The following is a 22,154-nucleotide window of genomic DNA, read 5'->3' as shown; positions in this document are numbered from 1 at the left end:
ACAAAGAGAAAAAAATATACATATTTCGAGGGTGGCTCCTAACTCACTTCATTTCAAATGAGCCAATTATGTTGTGTTATGTGTTAGCCATAAACATATTTGCTAAACATAAAAACAAAATTAAAACAACAATATAATCAACCAATCATCAATATTCAATAAAATTCCTCAACTATAATGACGACAAAAAAATAAATAAGGAAAAAGAAAATGAAATAAGGGTTACTTGGTTTACTTTTTCGGTGAATGAAAATGAAAATAAAGGTTTACCTAAAGAGAAATGGTTGAGAAATTTCGGTGAATGAGAAATGGTCGATTTACTTTTCACTAAGATCGATCTTAGTTTGGAGGAGGAGTTTCAGAGAAAACAATCGATGTTAATTTTGAAAATTGCGTGTTTTTTTGTTTCGCCAAAATGTTTTTTTCGAAATTTCGTTAATTTCGTTTTGCTGTGAGATGGTCGAGATGGTCCGTAGGATTGGAAGGAGATCAGTGGTGAGGATTCACTGTGGCTAGAATGTGGCTACAGTGAATGTGCCTCTATCCCACCCCATATATATAATAGAAATTGATTAACATTGTTTATTGATGATTAAGAATAAACATGCATCTACGAAATTAAATTAAATTACAATAATCAACATCGGTCACCCCTAATGCTCCATAGATGCTCGACAAGATCGTTTTTAAGTCTATCATGCATAGTATTAATTTGAACTCCTAGAGTCCTCTCAATGTAGTGTTCCCGAGTAGGTGGGATCTGTGGTTGCCCTTTTAGATTAGGAATGTACCTCCTCATTTCATAATTTTTATTTTTAGCTCTGATTATCATATTGTGTAATATGATACATGCTCTTATAACAATACCCATTGTCTCCACATGCCATAATTTGCAAGATTTTGTCAAAATCCCAAATTTAGATTGCAAAACCCCAAAAGCACTTTCAATATCTTTCCTTGCAGCTTCTTGCATCGTTGCAAACCACTTTGTCTTTAGAGCATTAGGTTTTGAAATTGTTTGTATAAATACTGCATAGTCAGGATAGATACCATCAGCTAAATAATAACCCATATTATAGTTATGATGATTTACATCAAAATAAACAAATGGAGAAGTAACATTGATCAAGTGCTCAAATACCGGCGAGCTGTCCAACACGTTGATGTCATTGTGTGACCCTGGCATCCCAAAGAAAGAATGCAATATCCACAGGTTTTCGGTTGCAACAGCTTCGAGAATAACATATGGTTTTTCAGAACGACCATTGTAAGCACCTTGTCATCCACGTTTGGCAGAATGTGCAAGCAAGCGTTCTGTATCTGCAATATTTAGCCTTCGCAAGTAGACTGAACCGTACAATTTGATAATTGCATCACAAAAATGCATCAACGCTTGGTTTCCAGTTTGCTCAGAAATGTATAATTGATCATCAATTTGATCAGCCACCGTATCATAACCAAGAATATGCAAAGTTGCAGCCACCTTGATCAAAGGAACTATACCAAGTTTACCAGCATTGTTAAATTTAGGATAAAAGTACTTAAAATGAGTCTGAATATCGTTGAAGATATGAAGGAATAAAGATTTTTTCATACAAAAGCGCCGTTTGAAATCCTCTTTCGGAAAAACAAGACGATCGACGAAGTAGTTGGCCTTTAAGATTTCCAAAGTCAAAGCATAGTTTCTATGTTTCACTTTTCGACCCTTCTTTGAACCACCATGTGGTACCTTCGGAGCATGTACTTATGTTTGTGCAAGTACAACCAAATGGTGCTTCATAAGGGGAATGACGTTAACAAATTCTTCATCAAGACTATCTGCCGAGTCTTCTGCCGACGATGAAGATGAAGATTGAAGGGGAAAAATCTCATACACTTCATGATTCATTTGTTGGCAATGTGTGTGTGTTGTTTGTTGAGGATTGATGTGAAATGGTTGAGTTGTTTGATAATAATGTTTGGGTTGAGTGTATATAAAATGAATAAAAAAATGAGTACGTGTAGATATATAAATGTAGAATTCCAGCTGTTTTTTGCCCGTTTTTTTTCCGTTGGAGCACGCGACATTAGTAATGGCGCGCTACAGTACCACTGGCGCAGTGGGTCAAAGTAAAAAAAATGGGACGACATTTGCAATGGCGCGCAATATTACCACTGTCGCTCCACATCCGCATCCGAAATCTCAAATTTGAGAACAAGGATACGGCTAGACAGGTGATGCGACTGAATTTGCTTCCACCTAAAGTTGGATTTCTGCGAAATTCCGAGTTTTGGAAGCAAATTTGAAGAATTTGAGAGGTGATACTACCACTAGAAATGCTATTACCACACGTACATTTTACAAGGAATTGCTAACCTCATTTCCATTAGTGATCAAATGTCCATTAACGCTCCTACTTGACCTGGTAATTTTAAAAAGTCACTTGATTTAAGTTCACTCAACGTCTCAACCAACAACCGAACTTCAAATGGTTCTTGTCCGAACCCGGCCCAGCCCAGTCCAAGTAAGGCCCATATTGAAAACCTAAAGTTTATTTTACCCGACACACAAACAAACGTGAATAATAGACCGGAGCTCAAAACACAAACTTTCTTCGAGAAAACCAAAAATGATAAAGAGACGTTTTTATAAGCTTGAACACAATGATAAAGATGAAGGTTCTGATTCTTCATCATCTTCGTCTTCTGATTCAGAACCAGAAGCAGAAGCAGAAGAAGAAGAAGTAGTAGGACCTCATGCTGAAGAAGAAGTTCTAGAAGCCAATGAAGAGAAACATTCTTCTCCATCATCTGGTTTGTGTTTTTGTTGCTTAAATGCTTGCTCTGATTCGCTACTATCATTTTCTGTTCCTGTCCTTATAGTGATTTGGGTATTTCAAGTGTTTACTGTGTAACACTTATTGGCAATGTTTGTTTTTTCTGATATCAAGATTATTAATTTCAGCTAAGTTTCAATATGGAATGCAGAAGAGTGATCATGATTTTGTAGTTTATTTATCCTTGTGTTTACCTCTGTAGGTTCTGGATATGAAAGTGAGGATAGTTCAGAGAAGGAGCTTGAATACGACTCATCAGGTTGAATTTTTGGATTCATTCAGTAACTATTCCAAGATTTAGTTTTTCAATTCTGTATTCATATTTTAACTGGTGTAACGTAATGTTAGTAGTGGGATGGATATTCTATTGCATGATTAGGGAAGATCATTCTAGGATGCAATGTATCTGGGTGTATTTTGTAGTATAAAAGCGTCCATTTCATACTAAGTTGGGAATCTTCACATTTTCTATTTGCTTTTTTCTTGGTCTGAGAAGAAGTTGCCTCTTTAGATCTGTGATATATTGATATTGCCAATTTTGCTAATAGATGATGATGATGAAGGAACTAGAAGTAGTGGTAGAGGCAATGCTGAAACCCTGAAAACGCGATCTAAAAAACTGGCAAAAGAAAATTCTTTTGAAGCTGATTATTTTATCTTGAAATGCAAATCCGTGTACAAGTGTAGAATCTGTCCAAGAATAGTCTGTTTGACGGAGGAAAGTTTGAGGTCGCATTTAAATTCCAAGGTAAGACATCAGTCATTTGTGTTAACTTAGGATCATGAATTGGAATCAGTACATTTTTTGTTGTGTGTGTCTGTGTGTGCTGGGTTCCCAGGTTTTTGTTAGGTAGTGTTTTGGTACATTCATTCCGATTTAGTCGATTCGGCTCATTTTTACTGGAACTCCTTGTTCCCATCCGATTGTTCTGGATACAGTGTTCTACTTTAATCAGAGTTCCAAGATATTCTGTATATAGCTGCGAGAGAGTCATCAACATATTATGCGTCATTGGAGGTTGTATTCCACCGTTTATGGTGACCGAATCTTCTGGAGTTTAGGAAGACAAATGCCTATTTCAAATGATTGTAAGACTTCTAATAGTATAGGAAATGGCTAAAGCATGTGTGCCCTGACATGGGTTGGTATTTTAAACAGTGGTTCACGGGCTAGTGTATAAAGAGGTGTTCAGGGTCCATGCTCCACTTACTAGAGTCATTCTTCTAGCCAAGACCCTTGACATTTTGAAAACATGGCGTTGAGCAAGTGCTTATATATGTTATCCAGACTATCTGTGTCAAGTAAAACTAATGCGCTTTGTACACTTAACTACCCAAGAGATGCGTGAAAATCTGTTTTATTCTCCCCATTTTTCATTTCTGTTCTATTACTATTGTGTGTTTGAAGTACTGATCTCTATCATTTGAAATACCAGTATTAGTGGATAACCTACGGAGCATTTAGCCATTTAACTTGCTGTAGTGGGACCTTTTTCCTTCTTAACATAGGATTCTAAACATGTTTAGATATTTTTGTTATTTAAAATATTAGCTTGGGAGTGTGTCTTTGTTCCTGTGCTTCATTTCCCTTTAACTTATATCTTACTTGAAGATAATAAATAGAATGATGACTGGATTTTATGCCCCTTTGAGTCGTTTATTTTGTGCGTGTATTTTTTTTGTTCCTAAGTCATAAATCATGCCAGATATGGCATGAATAAATAAATAATGTGTTTACTTGTTTATTTTAGAGACATGCGCGATCTGAGAAGTTACTGAAGGAAGGAAGACTTAAGTTCATGCTTAACAGTGATGGAGAGATTGAGGAAGATCAAGAGACTCATGCTGAGAGATATGCTCGAACTATGACTATAGCACAGGTTGGTAAACAGTCAAATGTGACTAAAGTAGGAAGCTGGCCTTCTGTCCATATTCCTAAGTGTGGTTAGCTCTAATTACTTTCAGGATTCAAGTGATAAAAAGAAGAAAAACAAAGGGCGGCAGAGGCAGAAGCATAGGCTAAAGAGGAAGGTAATATAGCTAGAAAAGTTTCCTAATAGAGATTGCATAAACCTTTTTCAGATGCAAAATGAGTTCATCTAAAATTGCAGAAAACGGGGGAGGCTCCTGATAAGGCAAAAGCAAAAGATCCGGCCAAAAACCCAAGTAAGAAGAGGCGTAAAGATAGGGACTGATGAATGTGACAATTGCATTCAGCACAAGTAAGACATTAGCAAATTTGTCTATTTTGATTCCTGAGGGAGCTACGTGGGTGCTGCTAAATCTTGGCTGTTCATGTCGGGTCGATTTGGTTAGCATGAAAAATGATCAGTGAGAACACAAAGTACCTTTCCGGCTTGAATTGTCTAAAGCGAATACTATCTAGACTCTGTGAACTGCAATTTTGAGAGCATATTTTTGTACTTTAAATCCTTTAATCACTTCATAGTGAAGCTTCTTGTATCTGATTGAAGCTTCTGTTTACTACAGAATGGAAGGGAATCTTTGCTTCACTTGCAAATGTTTTCGGATAGGTACTATTATTGTATTATGTGATATATCAAATATCTGGTCATTCAGGAGTAAAACTATCTGATTAATGTGACTACCATCAGGCATGTTAGAAAGAGTTTATTGGTCAGTACTTCACATGTAGTAGGGATGGAAAATATATTGTTTAGTTATCTTGGTTTTAGTTTGGTGCATTCTTAGTAGGTTGCATTTTCAGTTTTGTTGGCATAAAGTTTTACTCGGTGACTCAGTGTAAAAGTGTTTTGAGTCTATGACGACCTAATAGACTTGCACGTAACAGCAGCCATTAATCTTTTATCATCTTCTTCTTCTTCCTTTTTGATCTGATAAAACCAAGGATATAAGCGTTTATGAAGTTTGGAAAGGAAATAATGTAAGTATAATCCTCCTTTATAGACTTTTTCGCTTTGAATCAAAATATGAAGTGACGGGCTGGGGTTTGATTATTTTAGTGATAGTTGATGTATTTGGATGGTTTTAGGACTCGGGTTTGTTTTGAATTTGTTTGTTTTGCTTTGGAATTGGTGGAATTGCTTTGGTGAATACGAAGATAAGTGAAGAAAGTGGATTCTGGAACAAAACCAGACGTGCTTTCTAACAAAGAGAGGGCAACTAAAGCAAAAGACCCCAAGTACTTGGGGGATTAGTTTACTCTATTTGTGGTTTTTGTTCTTTTCGAATGGTCTTATATTTGGAATTATTCTTTCAGTACGAATATCTGTTGAAGGATGTTACGGGTGTTATATGCAACGCCCAAGCTGTTCTCGCAGATCAAAGTGAATAAGGGGCCTTCATGGTATGGTATAATGCTCTTTATTATCACTTCAAGATACTAGGTTTAATGTTTTCAAAATGTCTCCCGTGGAAATCGAGTATGTATCAATTAACAAAAAAAAGCTCTTGACTAGCTTATTCAAAACTGGCAACACTATTTTCTATAAGGTTTGTTTTCTGAAGTGGTTTTGATGTGGCGGTAATGTTTTATGGCTACATTCCCTTTAAGATCTGTTTTATATAAGCGGTTTCTATGCTAGATGGTAATAATTTTTTCAGACATTAGCATTGTTGTTTGAACAAAAAAAATTAGACCATAGTTTATCTTAAGAAGTAAACATCCTGTGTGGCTATAGTCTAATCTACACTCTATCTTATTGATTATTCTAGAACTGGCTTTGTATACTGATTAATATTAACTAGCGTCATGCACGTGCGTTGCATGTCAAAACCAAGTCCTGAATGCACATACGCATAATAGACTTCGCTTACTCCTGTGTTTTTTTTACAGTACTAACTACTAACCATATACAAACGAAGTGAATGATCTTAAATCTCAGCAATAAGAACTGCAAAGTGGAATATCATGTAGAAGATTATCCATCAAAGAAACTAATAAATTAGTTAATGAAACAAAAAGTAGTAAATGAAGAAAGAGCAAGAGAGTGCTATATAGAGTTAAAAAAAAAGGCAATAAAGAAAGCAAGATGCTAACAAACTTAAAATCCTTGCATCAACAAAACAAATAACTATTAGAGATATCACCGAAGCACGTGGCCATGTGGGAAACTCAAGAAGATGTTTACATTGACCTTAACTCCACGACAATGTGATAGCCAAGGGAAAATTGTGGCTGCAGGTACAGCCACAAGCTGGTCAACAAGTGCATAGGAATCAAAATGTCGCAGACTACTCAGAGCCATCAGATGGTGCTCAAACTATCACTCCGATAATCTATTAGTGGAAATGGATGCAAAAGCAACAATAGATTACTTGGAAAACAAGCCCTGCAAAATAGCATGGCCAGCACAGCTAATGCTCTCGGATGCCGCTAGTCTTTTTGTACTTTTTAACTCTGTAAAAATTTCCTATGTTAAAAGAAGTGGTAATACAGTTAGGACTGTCAATGGATCGGTTTGGTTCGGATCGGTTATCGAAACTCATTGACAGCCCTAAATACAATAGCACACAAGCTAGCCTAGTAGCTTATGCTTCATGTAACCCACAGTCTAATGTCTAGACAAATGACTCTCCAACTTGGCTTATAAAGGCTCTGGAGGAGGATTTTCAGTATGTACTACCAACCGATATAGCTCCAATATGGATGAAACAAATCCTGGAGCAAGGAAATGCTAATGTAACCTCTTAATATTGCAAATGAAAAAAAAAAAAAAAAAAAACAAAAAAAACTCCACGACAATGTGATAGCCCAACAATAATATGCTAAAACTACGTGAACTTATCTTACTGGACGCCAAGATGCTAATAAAAAACTATGTGAAACTATTTTACTGGACACCAAGATGCTAAAAACAAACATGTATATAGAAATCCATAAGATATGATTGCTTGCTTATAGATTGACCATGAATGCTTTTCTTTTCTTTTCTTTTTCTGCCATTTGCAGGAGCTTAGTGATATGATGGTCGTGAAAACTGAGGATAGGTTCACGTCAGTTAAAAGCTCAAAATTCACACGAACAGATGGGCTGAAAACCAATTTAGATCAAGATCCATTATCCGTTATCCGTTAGAATCCGTAAGATCTATTTATCCGACTTGGAAACGAATATTTATCTACATTTATCCAACATGTCATGGACTCATTTCATCCTGTCCAACAATTCCTCAACATGCCAACCCCACAGGAAATTCAATGGCATGTGGATGTGGTTGCGCTTTTGTAACGTTACATTGGCATATACCCTCATCAAGACAAAATAGTTGTTGGATTTGGATTCTTGGTTGTAATAAAATTTGATGTTCAAACGTTGATGTGTGCTAAAAGTTTGATAAAGAAATTCTTAGCGCAGTTTCGTAGTTCTTGGCTGCCTTGTTTACTGTTTTACTGTTTATAGTAAAATTACACAAAAACATCTTGAAATATATGTGTGCATGGTCAACCTGAATCTGGTTCAGCTTCTTCGGCATGTAAACCTTAACCAACACCAAAGTTTAAAAACTCGACCAAATGTAACTAAAATGCCTAACATAATATCATTGATATATTGACAATTGCGTGGGCAGAATGGCAGATTACAAAGACCAGATACTCTCGGAGCTTTGACTGGTAGATTGTTTTCGTATTCACAAAAGTAAATTCCAGAACCTTTATTTTTTCAAAATCTTTACGCCTTTTAAATAAGTTAACGAGTTAGCCATATTGAAATCACATGACACTTAAAACTCGTGTGGTGTGGTTGGAAGATGAAACGTGAAAAATGGTCAGCTATATGCCTATATGTGTAGTATCTTGATGACCTAAATCATGTCCAAACTTTAATTAACTTGTTGTCCGCACTGAAATTATAGGTTTAAGTGTTTAACTACCAGGTGTTTCACGCTTCTATAGAGATGTATTCCAGAACATGTTTATAACATTTACTCATTAAGTAATTGGTCCTGTTGAAATTTAGGGTACCGACAAAGTCTACAGCTAGATACTCAAAACTTCTATGGCTGGAAAATGAAATTTGAACAGTGGTGATGTACATATACAGAATGCTCAGAGTGTTCCCTCCCGACAATTTGTGTTTCTTAAGTAGCACACACCTATTGACAACTGATGTAAATCGAGATAATACACTAAGGGTAGAAATTTGACGCCATAAACAAACCCCAGCCAGAATTTTGTGACGTTGACCACCGTACAATATTTCCCAAAAAGTTTGTTATACTGAGTGTCCTGCAAAAACCCTAAAACTTGTTATTTCTTTTAGATTCTCATCTTAAAATGTGCACACAAACAGTCTTTCTTTTCGTAATTTATAATTTGTTAATGAAGGCATGTGAGGAAAACAGGATGAAGAAAGACCAAGACCTAAAGGATAGCCACCAATTCAGAGCATGATACACCAAGCATAACAGTCAATCCGTTTCCCTTGATATGTTATAAATTTCTGGTAGATATGCTAAATAAACAAGCAAAAACACTTATAATTCATATTCCCTGGTCCCTTAGTTTACCCGTTTCTCTAGATGGGATAAGCAGTTAAACTGAAACATTCACACTGGTATACGGCGAATGGTAAAATATTAACAAGGAAGCAGCGAACAAGATGTACCGTGGCTTGGTATCAGCGTCCGCCTTTCTGCATCTTGAATCTTGAGACTGGCTTCGAAGGAGCTGACTCGGTGGACTATGAAAGCAAGAAATAGGATGAGTATATGGAGTTGACAAATGGAAGATGAGAAGCAACGACACAGGAGCAGAACCTGAGATGATGACGACATATGGCTTGATGGATTGGTCTGGATGCCATGAGCATGCTCAACTATGGAGCCTGTAAAAGCCTGCACAAGACACTAGACTTAGATCCACAGCTCTCGGGATGTGACTTCCTTCAATTTTCTAACAAGTAATAAAGTGTTTAGGACCAAGATACATGCCCTGAAACTATCAGCCCTTGTTCTCGATGAATATTCACTAGCTGTATCACAAGGAACCTGAAAACAAAGAACAGATACCATTGTCAAGTCTTAAAGCTCATTTCGGCACACTAGAACATCAACAAATTGAAATCCAAATGACCTTCTCTGAATCAGCAATAGCCTTTGGAGTAGCACCAAAAGGATGCAATAGTTGAAAAGGCAGACAATCAGACAGGCAAAGACACTCCCTATTTGTATAACAATTTATATATTTAAGGTTTTGATAGAAACAAGATTTATAAATCCATACTAGACCTTGTAAGGTCTAAGAATCCTGGTTCTAACTGTTGTGTCAGGAATCATATCAGCCACAACTAGCGTGGCACTAAAATCGAAGTACTTCCAAATTTCGTACTTAATTTAGACACTTTGCATCAACATACCAAATAGTCAAATGACGTAAAGTAATTCAATTTGTTCTAGATGACCAGCTTAATGTAAATAGAATAGGGCTTTCCAGTTCGGTCCAATATTAAGTATGGGTGTATCTTATTCGAATAAATTCTTCAAACCAAATTCAGATCTATCCAGAGCCATATTATACATACTTCTCTACAATTAATAAGACCATACCAATCTTGAGCCAAAGTGATTCATACCATGCAACTCAGTAGTTTCCATACAGACAAAATTTTCAAACAAATAAAACATACAGTCGAACACTTTAACTCTAACTAACAAAGTAGGTTTTATTTAGGAAAAGTAAGTGATGCAGTTCGAACATTAACCAAGAACCAAACCAGTAACAAGCCAGCCCGCTACCAACTTCAAGTTTGTTATTTCTTCAGTTGGCACGAAACGTTTGAGAAAACCTCACCCAAGAAGAACACTATCCTTGACTAAAAGAATAAGTGTAATCTATCACGCCAACAACGCTGAATGGACCTGGTGTTGAAAGTTGAAACTGTTCTTGTGTACCCAACGAAAATTTTCAAATGACAATGATTCTTGCGTACCTTTTCTCTAGATTCAGTATGTAACAACACCTTCTCTGTAACACTTGACTTCTCCACTAGTTGTTTTTCCAGAAACATTCCACCTGAAAATAAGAATACAGTAAAGAAAGCACGTCATTAAAGATTAATTTGAATTGGAAAACAGTCTTAAACTTTGGAACATCCAACTTAAAACCAATTGGCAATTACTGGAGCGGCCCCAGGAACTTATATAATGATTAACTACTTTTAAACTCTCGAGATGGGACTTTTATCTCATCACATAGCCACCAAAAACTTCCAGATTACAGATATAGATTGGCATACGGATATTGCTACTGGGAACTATATTACGACTCTCGCATAGAAGAGAACTAAACATAACCTTGGTTTTAAGATAAGTTAGACAGTGTGCAATACAGGAAAAGTAACAAAAAAATAAGATAGCCAGAAAGATTAATCCTATAAGAATATGCTAAATTTCAAGCCTCTTGCATTTATAACTGTAACCTCCAATTTGTTGGCTACATGTCACCATGTTAAATATTTACTTATCATGTTTATTTCCAGTATTCCATTTTTATTTCAAAAAGAAAATAGCTGCAAGAATGTAATTCATTACTAGACATTATTATAAATGGCATTCTCCGGTCACAAAATGAATACTTAAACCAAGGTAGATACCCATGTAATTCCAGTTAAACACTCCTTTTGCCCTAGATATTGCTACATATTTCTTGCTCTAGATCTGGTATACCAGAAACTTTCCTTGAAGGACATATGGAGAGACGTTGAATCAGAATGGGTAAGGATGCAAGGCATAATTCAAACACTATATGGGCTGCATTTTGGGTGATGAAGACAGGTGGAAGAATGGTAGGGAAGGGATTACATTTTATCTACTGAAAAAATTCTCTGAGAACAAATGTTGGAAAAGCCCTACTTAGCCATGTGATTTCCACTGTTGCACCACTGTATAAGAGTGGCAATAACTTTTAAAGCCAGAATCCACTTCTCAACAGTATAATGTCCTACGACTAAACAAATCAAGTACTTGAGTAAAGCTACAATGTAAATATTATTAAAAGCTACAATATTAATATAATTGAGGTTTACATCTACTAGATTGAAAAGCATCTCCAAGATGTACACAAAATTACAAACCCTAATTAAAACCTCAAACAAACCATACCATCTAAAAAGAAAGATATAGACAAATTTCTTTCTTCAAGTTCTAGGGTTCTACGGTTCTACCGTCTGCACTTCATTTTCTGCAGAATTTTTCTGAGGACCTAAAGTATTTGTTTTACATTTCTAGATGACCTCTCGAAAGCATATATCCACTTCTAAGTGGATGATTCTGGAACAAAAGTTATGCTTTTGAAAAAAAAAGTGGACTATGGCCCTTTCAAAGATGCTTCTTCTGTTGGTAAACAGTCTCAAGACTGCCATTACTATAACAATTTGTGGAAAATTATTAGAAGTTTTGTGTAAATTTTCCCTTTGTGTATGCCTAATACTGAGAGTCTACTACACTCTCCTTCCGTGCCCCATCACATTAGGTGTTTGGATCTCTTCTCCATCCATTTTCCATATCTGCAGATTATGCTGAAAAATGGTAAAGACCTCTTAGCTTGTTGTCAATCAAGGAATTTCTCTTCAAATGAGAACCAGTTGTAGAATTTTTCAGTCACCATTTTTTTAGTGAGTGTGGCCAGAGAGGAATGGTGTAATTGCAATGGGAAGGCCTAGCAGGACAAAGAGGATCTATTAAGGGACACTGGTTCTTGTGATCCATGATTACTAGAAACCTCTATGGTATTCCTTGTCGAGTATTTCATTATTAAGATGGCTCATGATTATTTTTTGAGGGAATTTGGTTTTTGTGTACTCTCTCCCTCTCTCTCTCTGAAAAATCCTATTTCACGGAGCAAGAAACGCTTGTACGAACATTGTAATTGAGATGTTAAACCAATTTCCAGTACATATTGTCATGATTTTCACAGAAAACTGATCAGCTGTATTTTATAGCATTATCATATGGCAAATACAAGTAAGCATTTACAATAACCTCTGCTTAAACATGCAATTAAATAGTTATGATAAACCACAAATGTAATAAATAAAACAAGCAAGAACAAGCATGTGCACCACGAAGCTCGTGTTGTATTATGTTTTATATCCTTGTGATGATTTTCCATTTAAAATAGGAAAAAAGTGCAGAAGAGATAACAATAATATAGACGAACTTTCTCTTCATTATTATATACAAGCAGACTAAAAAGCTGTACAATTGTAAGTAGGTTATATGAATCTATACAAAGTAATTATTTTGACATTGCTTGAGAGAGAGAGAGAGAGAGAGAGAGAGAGAGAGAGAGAGAGAGAGAGAGATGAACTTAACCTTTGGGTATATGCTGAGTCTTTAAAGCTTTGAACTGCATTGAAATAATCCATCAGATAAAAAGAAAGTCAAGATGGTCATTGCAGACATGCTCAAATGGGAAAAAAGAAAGATCTTACAGTCGTGCAAAGAAAAGGAGATAAAGTATAAGTTGCTCACAGTAGATTCATCAGAACGATTCTGCTTTAAACAATCTTTAGCTGTGGCATTATGCTATGAGGTTTTTAGTGCATATTGGAGTTGTTTTTCCCTACTCAGCCAGAAATTTTAACAAAATGCATATATTATGGATGTTTGCACCAGTTTATCTATTTTTATGTTTAGGAAATGGGAACAGGACAAGATTTATAAGGCACTACCTCAGAAGGTTTGGGGATCTTATCAAAATAATCCTGACTTGTAGAACAACTAGTATCAGTTTCCGAATTATCATCTTCATTAATCTCATCAAAACCTTCAGCTGCAAGTTCCTCTTTCTCAAGCTCGTCTAATTTGGCCATAATTCGAGCATATTCTTCATCATCAGAATCAGCTTCCTTGTTTGCATCTTCTGAAAAAACCAGGAAATACAAAATAGTGAGTTTGAAACATATTTAACAACTTTAGATGTGTTGTAAAATAATCAAGTTCCAATGTGTATATGTGAAGAAGGAAACACAGATAATCAGTCACATTTTTGTTTGCATTGTTTAGAGACAAGTGGTTCAAAACTATGAAATAAGATGAAAGTCATTATCGTTCATACACTCACTATCCCAAAGACCCGATAATGCCATTGTTTCCTGCCTTTTTCAAATTGTCAGTAGAAATCAAAATTCTGATTTGGAAAAATTCGTGGACTTTTTCATTTCGTAAGGATTAGGAAAGAATGATAGAGCACTATAAGAACATGATCATAGGATTCACTAGAAAGCACAACAAAGAGGTAAAATTTCACAATGATTTAAACCCTTTTGGAGATCATTACTGGTAAAAAATGTGTCAATAATAGAACAAATAATCAACAAAACACATAAATACAGAGATAGATACACTAATTAATTAATTAAGGAGAGTACTGTGCCACAAAATATTTCCCAACGTAAGCAGGATTAGAGAGGCCTGGCCGCCTGGGTACTGAGAAGGTATGGAAACCTACCTGAGATGATACCTTTGGGATCATGGGCCAAGTTTGCTTATCTTGCTGATTTGGCACAGAGACCAATCCAATCATTTACAGCAACAAGCAACCCAGGACATAATCCTCCCCAGTCAAAGACTGTTTAATATAAGCTTCCATTCTATTCCCACCAACAAAAAAAATCTGAATAGCACCACCAAAAAAATTCTGAATAGCATCATTTTTTCATCTATCATGTTGAGATGTTTAATCCCACAGGGGTATCTTAAGCCTCGCATTCAAATATGTAAAACATGGGACCTCTCCATTTATCACCAATTGGTTTTAAGTTGGATGCCCATCTTCAATAAAGCATCACAGTGGGCTATTGTTGTTGGCCCAAAGGGCCGGTTGTTTACTCCACGTAACCCAAGTATGTTTGTCCACGTGTAAGGCACAAGAAATGTCACACGCAAGGGGGCTTGTTGAGATGTTTAATCCCACAAGGGATATGTTAAGCCACGCATAAACATATATAAGTATTGGGGCCTCTCCACTTATCACCAATTGGGCAATTGGTTTTAAGTTGGATGCTCATCTTCAATATCACACACATAATTCTAAAGGTCCTTAAAAAACCTTAGCCTGCATTGTTTCAGACAACCCTCCCAAAATATAACCCTCTACATCACCAGCCCATCCATATTATTCCTAGAACCCTAAACCTCCATCATAAATCATAAACCTTCCAAACACCACACCCTTAGGTAAAGCTCACAAAGTGACCGTTCCACTGAAGGAGGCGACCTAGGTTTGGAAGAGCAGAAAAGTATGATATGTCTCCAAAGGCTATTCATATTCACGCCGAATTTCCAAAAACATTTTCTTAGAAGAACCCTATTCATGGTTTAGTTTCAAGCCTAGGTTATCTTAACTTGGATAGTTGGTAGCAAATACTATAACAATTGAGAAGGTGACACGGATGGTCTTCCCCAGGCTCCATGGCAACCCTGTAAAAAGTCTCTCATGATAATGGCGAACCTATCAGTGACACTTTAAAGTTTAAACCCATTCAGCACACATTATTCCACATTTTATTCTAAAAATTATGTTCTTAGTAAACTAATTAGGTTTAACTTATTTCAAGGACAATTAGATTTAGTGTGGTCAATACTCAATAGTTTTGGCTGCAGCAACAAATTAAATAGTTCGCAAGCCGTGAATGGATATATTATTATCAAGACATGGGATTGAGCTGGAGAGGTGTCCTACCCCACCTATCTATCCAACTATCCTTTAGATCAATAGATGAGCACCCAACTGCCCATCCTTTTTAAACAAATAGAATCCATTATCTTTTTTTCTTTCTTCAATGCCTAATATCTCATCCACCTTCTCATCTCTATTCCACCAGAGAATGTTTTAATGTGTAGGCCATGGACCTATTAGTTCTCTTTGGCCTCTCGGGTCCAGTGGTGGAGCCACATGGTAGTTATATGGGGCACGTGCCCCAGGTGAACTTGACAGAAAATCTTAAGTATACATACTAACATACCATGTTACAAATATCTGCTACGTAGGGAAATGAATTCCTATAATATAAAGGTAGTGACCACCATTTAAATAAGAAATATATATTCACACCACAATGGCACAATCACTATATGACTAAATAAAGTGAAATGGACAAAGGGTACCCAATGGACAATTTATCTTGTATTCCAAATCAGCAAATGTGTAAGTTTATTAATTCTTGACAGCCAATATTACATATTTACATATATCTGACTTTGCACAATTATTGATATACAAATTAAGTGATATGGGGTATCTCAAACGTGTCCACAGTTAAGCTATAGATGATAATTTTGTGGTACGTAAGTCTCACAAGTCAAGCCTGAGTTTCTATACGAATACTTAATATTTATGTAACTTTTATGTAGAATTCCCCAGGCAGGGTGTTGTAGAATATGTGATGTATATATACCATGTCAAATATCAAGACATTTGGGAATCTCAAACTATATTGATACCTAATATCTTCAAGTGAGGTGGCCGGTATATTTCTAACTTTACAAAATGTGGTTTAGCCTAAACTGCCCAGTGCCCGATGTGGAGGGGATTCCTAGCTCCGCCAATGTTCGGGTCTATGTTCAAGATATCACCACTTTCCTTCCCAATGGATTGAAGAAAGTGTAGGGAAAATCATTTCACATTTTCAAAAAGTCTCCTCAAAAGACAAAGCATTAATTGTTGCCGCCGACGAGGTTCTTGATATGGACATAAAAGGTGGCCATAATGAAAGTTTTCAACTACGTTATTTTTTGAACTTCTAGAATTTTGTATTGGAGATGATGAATTTCGGGGATATGGAGAAATGGCTTAGAGAGTGCATCTCTGAAGCTCACTTTTAGTTTGAAGGGGTTAATTAGGGCCTTTTTTAAAACACAAGTGGCATAAGGCAAAGTAATCCTCTTTCTCCGGTGTTGTTTATTAGTAAAACGGCTTGTGCAGGACGGAGTACTTGAAATATTCAAGGATTCTCCTAGAGATGACACAATCTAGATCTCCTGTATTCAGTTTTTGGATGATGCAATGTTCTTCCTTGTGCCTCTTTCTATGGATCCTTAATCTCTCAAGTACTTACCAGGATAGTTTCAAATGATCCCTAATCTTTGCAAAGACATATCAAAGTCTAGGTCAAAAGGGGTTGGCTACGGCAATGATAACATTCAAGAAAATGGGGTGTGGTATCTGGTATGGAGTCGTATGTAATCACTTAATTGGGGATTTAATTGGTTGCTAAATGAAAATCCAAAATCCTCTGGAACAAGGCGTGAGAATATCTATACATCTAAGAATTTAAACCGGTATCAGTCACCGAGTACTCGCTAGTTGTCCTAGGACTGAGCCAATCCTCAAACTAATTGGTAAAACTGAACGTCGCAACTAAATCAGCAATTAATTGGCCAAGTTAGCCAACTCAAGCCAAATCCGAATGGCCAAAAACTCATTGTACAATAACCTTTTTTTTTCGATTCATAGCAGTTTGCAGACACAAGGCCTCTGCCTCTTCCCCCTTTCCACCTCACCGATTTTTCTCCTCTCCACCAAAACAACTTCTCTTGTTCTCCACCACACATGTACCCTTACTCATCCATTCATAACTTATTATGTAGTGTCTATTGACAACAACCTCCCTTACTACATTTTATCACCTACACATCACTATGATTTGTATTAGGAACTAAGACACAGGCCTTCCACGTGGAAATGTCATTTGTTCCCAACAGCTCTGGATTCACATTCATTTTGCCTTGTGAATCACTAAATTCAAACGTCAATCTAAACTAAAAGGTGCATTAAAATTGCAATGCAACATCCATTTTGCATTGAAATGTTGTTCAGCCACAAGACTGAAGGCCGCTGCCAGGTGGCAGAATGCGTTTTGAAGTTGCACAACTCACCGTAAAAAGACCAAACACCCCCTAATGAGCTCACAACGGTCAAAATCCTTCTCACCACTCCCCGCAGATTCACACAGATGGACACCACGCCAACCAAACAAGGAACATAGGGTCTAGATTCTCAAAGTTGGTCAGCTATGGCATGTGAGTGCAACCGAACTAAAAAGGGGGATGCGTGCCCCATTCCTTTTATATGTGCATATAACTGATTAAGCGAAACTCAATCAACTGCCTTAAAAAATATAATTTTTCATAATTTTCATAATCACATACCTAAAAGATCATAAACCCTTTGAGAAGTATGTTCGTCACTGTAATCCTCTTCTCTTATTTCCACAAGTCCTTCCTGTTTTATCAGACAACTTAAGCATTTAAGAGAAGAAAAGAAGTAAACATGATTCTGCATGTACAACTATTGCAGCAACATTACAGGACAATCGATCAAAAAGCAAAAAAAAATAATAGACGTTTCTTGTACATGACATACATATAGTGGTGAAATCTCAACTCCAGAACAAAAAATAAAATATAGTTTTTGTATAGGACGTACATAAAGTCAGCAAAACCCAATTCCTAGAGGGACACGATGAAGATTTTTAGGGATGTTTTTAAGTGAGTTATACTCAATACACCAATCCTATCATCAGAACGTTAAAAGTTCTAACCCTTTTTCATATATCACCTATAGAATTTGTTTCTATATCTTTCACTTAGAAATTATAATAAAGGTCCTATCAACAATGTATACATAGAAATCATTTTTTACAACGTGCTTTAGTTAAATCCCCTTAGTCCATGCAAATATATTTAGTAGCACTATCACCTTTATTGAACAACAATTATTTGAAAAGTAATAAATGCAGACTAATTCCGATAAAAATGAAAAAGTGAATTATTCAAGCTCAGCTCAAATTGCAACAAGAACAACCTTGAGGGAGCTAGGAACGAGTAGAACCTAGAATAGGTCAAAGTTCACGGATACTTTGTCAGGAAGTCAAATTTTCAGTACGTTCAGACTAGCTCATATTACAGCACGAATGAGTTTGCACAAGCCTAAAACGACCCAACTAACATGAGGGGGGCAAGTCGGTGTGCCTCCAATTTGAACACAGCAAGTTTAATAGCTAAACGACCAAGTGTTACAACTAAGTGAAGTAATACATTAAAATTAAGTCGGAATGAAACTTACTGCAGCTTCAGCAGCTGTAGTGCCAAAAAATGAAGCCTCAGTTTTAAGGTCCAACATTACAGCCTTCAGGGAATCAACTTGAGAATCCAAAGCCTTTCCTCTTCTTTGTAATATATCAACAGTTTGCTTGGATGTTCGTTCAGCATAATACCCTTCTCCTAACAGAACCTTCAGAGACATATTATAAGATTATATATATATAACGTTAGAATACACCGAACAGTCTAAAAGGAATAATTGCACCAAGCGAATATGGTGAAACGAATGAATTACCAAAAACTCATTTGTGTGTATTAGCTGACCAGGAAAGAACGCTGCTTTGCCAAAGGGAACCTGCAAAGTGATAAATAATAAAATAGCAGAAGATGCATAACATATTATTTTCATATATTGCATATGTTAAATAAAATGTCTTACCATTACATCATGAAATAATTCATCTGGTAACTTTTTAACAAGTTTGACTAAGTTATTGTTGTCGGCGATAAAATTATGGAGTTGGTCAAGCTCCTGTTGCTTCTGGGCAATGGCTTCTTCCACACGCTTAGCTGCCTTTTCAGCTTCTTCAACTGGGAATAAAGATGCAAGGGATGTTACTGTACCCTTCACTCCTTCCTCCATCTTCACTATCTCTCTATTTAAGTGTCTGTTGCACAGCATGGCAGATTCCTTAAACACAATATCAAACAAACCCCAACTCAAAAACCCCTCTTAAAGAAATCAACCAAACACATGTTAATACTTCTTTGGGGAATATGATACATTGGATAAAGAAAAAACAAAAAAAATAAACAAATGGGCATCTATAATTAGAACGTAATGAGTGATAGTATCATTGACTCATTGAGGCATTTCGTCAAACAAGCTCTAAATAAATATATGTATTTGAAAACATACACTATACTCAAAACATAATAAACTTGAACACCAAGTAATCAGTTAAGTTATTCAAAATAAACCTTTTTTCGGGAAGGAGAGGAGACCAACAATGAGTCGAGCTATTTACTTAATTTTCAGTGCTTTGATTTCCTTTGTAAGACTTTGACAAGATCAGCACATGGGAGTAGTTTTATTGATTAAAGATTTGCCTAGGTGATTGTATAAATTGAAAAGTTGTAATCTTTCAATCAATTCAGTGGAACTAAGAACGTTTTTATGATGATATTTAGTTATTTAGCATGTTCGGTTTCGAATACGAATATTCATTGCCAAGTGTCCTAGTATGTATGATATATGTATGATGTATGGGCATTACTATCTTCACAACCTTTTTCTCAAGAGAGCACACTCAACATTGAATTAAGAAGGGAAATGATAGAGACTGTGATATCTGGGTCAAGGGCTATTTGTTTTTTTGGGTTAAGTCTTATATTATACGTAGTTTGTTTTTCATTTTAAGTTCATCTTATAACTAGTATACTGCATGGCAGTGGAGAGTGAGCGGAGCTGCGGTGGAGAGAAAGAGATGGGTGAAGGAAAAAGGGCATTGGGGCGAAGAAAAAATGAGAGAGAAGGTGAGGACAGATTGTCCGCATAACCCCCCTTCTGCCAAGATCGTTCGCTCCGCTCACTTGATAAATACTTGTAAAAATAGAAAAAACAAATATACAACATCACGGAGGTTATTTGACAAATATAATCTCGTTTTACATCACATTTAACTTAAATAGATTAATTTGAAACAAGTGTATAATTTGATTTTCGGTTTCAATCAAATTTGATAATTATAATATCGATTTTAAGAAATTATCTTAATAGTAAAGTGGTGGTGGCGGTGGTGATAGTGGTCTTAATAGCACGATGGTGGTAGTGAAGGTGATAATATTGGTCTGAATAGCACGGTGGTAGTGACGGTGATGGTCTTTAGAGCACGATGATGGTGGTCTTATAGTACGGTGGTGGTGGTGATGGTGGTTAGGACAATGGAGTTATTTAGATAATAAGATATTTAGAAGAGAATAATAGATAAATAGGGCTGGGGTATTTAGACAAGGGTGTTTGAGTCATTTTTTTAAGTTATAAAGACATAGAATTGAAATATATCCAATTTTAATAGTTATAGAATTTGAGCCTCTTATAAGACATTTATAGTATAATGCCTAAGGAGTAGAAAACAAACAAAAAAAATGTCCAAAATCACTAGTCCATATCTTATAAAAGATTATAAGACCTCAACATGTATGAAATCAAGGTTATAAGAGGCAAAAACAAATGGCTCCTAAATCAAAGCCCAAAATATCGCCGAGATATATCGTTTTTTTGGTACACCGAGATAGAAATATTTGATATATCTCAACCGAATATTGAATATATTTTTTCCGATATATTTTGAAATTTTCGATATAACAATATATATCGACTGATATATATGATATATCCTATATAAATTGTTGATTTTGACCGATGTTGTTGACTTTGACCGATATATTAATGATATTTCTTATATAATCGACGATATTTCTGATATATCGACATACAAAATAAATTTTTGATTGGTCAACAAAAAAAATAGATAACTCCGATATTTCCAATATATCCGATATATATCGGTTTTTAAGTGCATCGAGATATTCACCGAATTTGATATTTTGGTCCTTGCCCTAAATCACCCATTAACATGTATGAAATCAACCCTCTAACAAAATCTGTTGAACCCCTTTTGAAGTAAAATATCGATATTAATCTAATGATTTTCAAATCCAATTATTAAATGATAATAAAACAATTGAAGCACATACGACCGAAAAAAAAACATACATGCAAATTCTTGCTTAAATGAAATGATAAAGCTAGCTAGACATATTATGTTGTACTATTTCTATTTTCTTATTTTGTTGGAGCCAAAACCAAAACCATACATATAATCCATAACTAACTTTCATTACCACTAGTTTACTACCACTTTCTACGAGCCTTTAATTTTAAAACACACAAAGCCTAAGGGTCAACCAATTAAGCCTAAAATATAGATAAAAAAACCCAAGTTCTACCAATCCAAAAAAGTCTCAAGCAATCAAACAACATGCAACTTGTGTTTCCTTTCCACCTAAAGTAACTAGACAATAATGCTAGGGAGAAAATAAGATATTGACAAAATGTGGCACTCCCATATTCTTGAAATGATGTAGGATGTAGGATCACGAATTAGCACAATCATTGTGAGAGGAAGTAGACAAAATCATTCAACTAGAGGGTTTTCAAGGTTTGATTATTACTAGCCAAATACAATATATACTTACATCTCTATCATATCACTAGTGGTGAAGAATTGTGAAATTCATATGTTAA

General features: G+C 35.8%; 3 protein-coding genes across 5 annotated transcripts; 1 reads left to right on the top strand and 2 right to left on the bottom strand.

Moving 5' to 3' along the window:
• Positions 1–1,279: 1,279 nt before the first annotated feature.
• Positions 1,280–1,888, bottom strand: LOC147479250 (uncharacterized). The gene is made up of 2 exons (XM_086576455.1): positions 1,763–1,888; positions 1,280–1,654 (listed from the first exon to the last, which is right to left on the bottom strand). The coding sequence occupies exons 1-2, from the start codon at positions 1,886–1,888 to the stop codon at positions 1,280–1,282; spliced, it is 501 nt and encodes a 166-aa protein (XP_086432581.1).
• Positions 1,889–2,545: 657 nt separating this feature from the next.
• LOC147479249 (uncharacterized) lies at positions 2,546–5,329 on the top strand. Its single transcript, XM_086580789.1, has 6 exons — positions 2,546–2,793; positions 3,019–3,075; positions 3,365–3,564; positions 4,568–4,696; positions 4,782–4,847; positions 4,928–5,329. Exons 1-6 carry the CDS (start codon positions 2,610–2,612, stop codon positions 5,009–5,011), a joined length of 720 nt encoding a protein of 239 aa, XP_086436915.1. The 5' UTR covers positions 2,546–2,609; the 3' UTR covers positions 5,012–5,329.
• Positions 5,330–8,782: 3,453 nt separating this feature from the next.
• On the bottom strand, positions 8,783–20,266 carry LOC147479248 (Prefoldin chaperone subunit family protein). 3 transcript variants are annotated; one of them, XR_015205857.1, is made up of 11 exons: positions 19,826–20,044; positions 19,284–19,512; positions 19,140–19,199; positions 18,867–19,034; positions 17,951–18,023; positions 13,471–13,661; positions 13,112–13,145; positions 10,729–10,811; positions 9,557–9,787; positions 9,406–9,480; positions 8,783–9,026 (listed from the first exon to the last, which is right to left on the bottom strand). XR_015205857.1 is itself a non-coding variant. In XM_086580300.1 (11 exons), exons 2-11 carry the CDS (start codon positions 19,485–19,487, stop codon positions 9,418–9,420), a joined length of 1,011 nt encoding a protein of 336 aa, XP_086436426.1. In that variant the 5' UTR covers positions 19,488–19,512; positions 20,134–20,266; the 3' UTR covers positions 9,203–9,417. The 3 variants fall into 3 exon arrangements, 2 of the variants coding, with proteins under 2 accessions (XP_086436426.1, XP_086436425.1); XM_086580300.1 differs by lacking the exons at positions 8,783–9,026; positions 19,826–20,044 and adding an exon at positions 20,134–20,266 and having other exon boundaries at positions 9,203–9,480; positions 9,557–9,634; positions 9,731–9,787; XM_086580299.1 differs by lacking the exon at positions 8,783–9,026 and having other exon boundaries at positions 9,203–9,480; positions 9,557–9,634; positions 9,731–9,787; positions 19,826–20,227.
• Between the last annotated feature and the right edge of the window lie 1,888 nt (positions 20,267–22,154).

The sequence above is a fragment of the Coptis chinensis genome, chromosome 8 (assembly GCF_015680905.1).
Source record: "Coptis chinensis isolate HL-2020 chromosome 8, ASM1568090v1, whole genome shotgun sequence".
Classification (NCBI taxonomy): Eukaryota; Viridiplantae; Streptophyta; class Magnoliopsida; order Ranunculales; family Ranunculaceae; genus Coptis; species Coptis chinensis.
The sequence above is the reverse complement of the archived record's forward strand: the minus strand, read 5'-3'. Positions and strand labels throughout refer to the sequence as shown.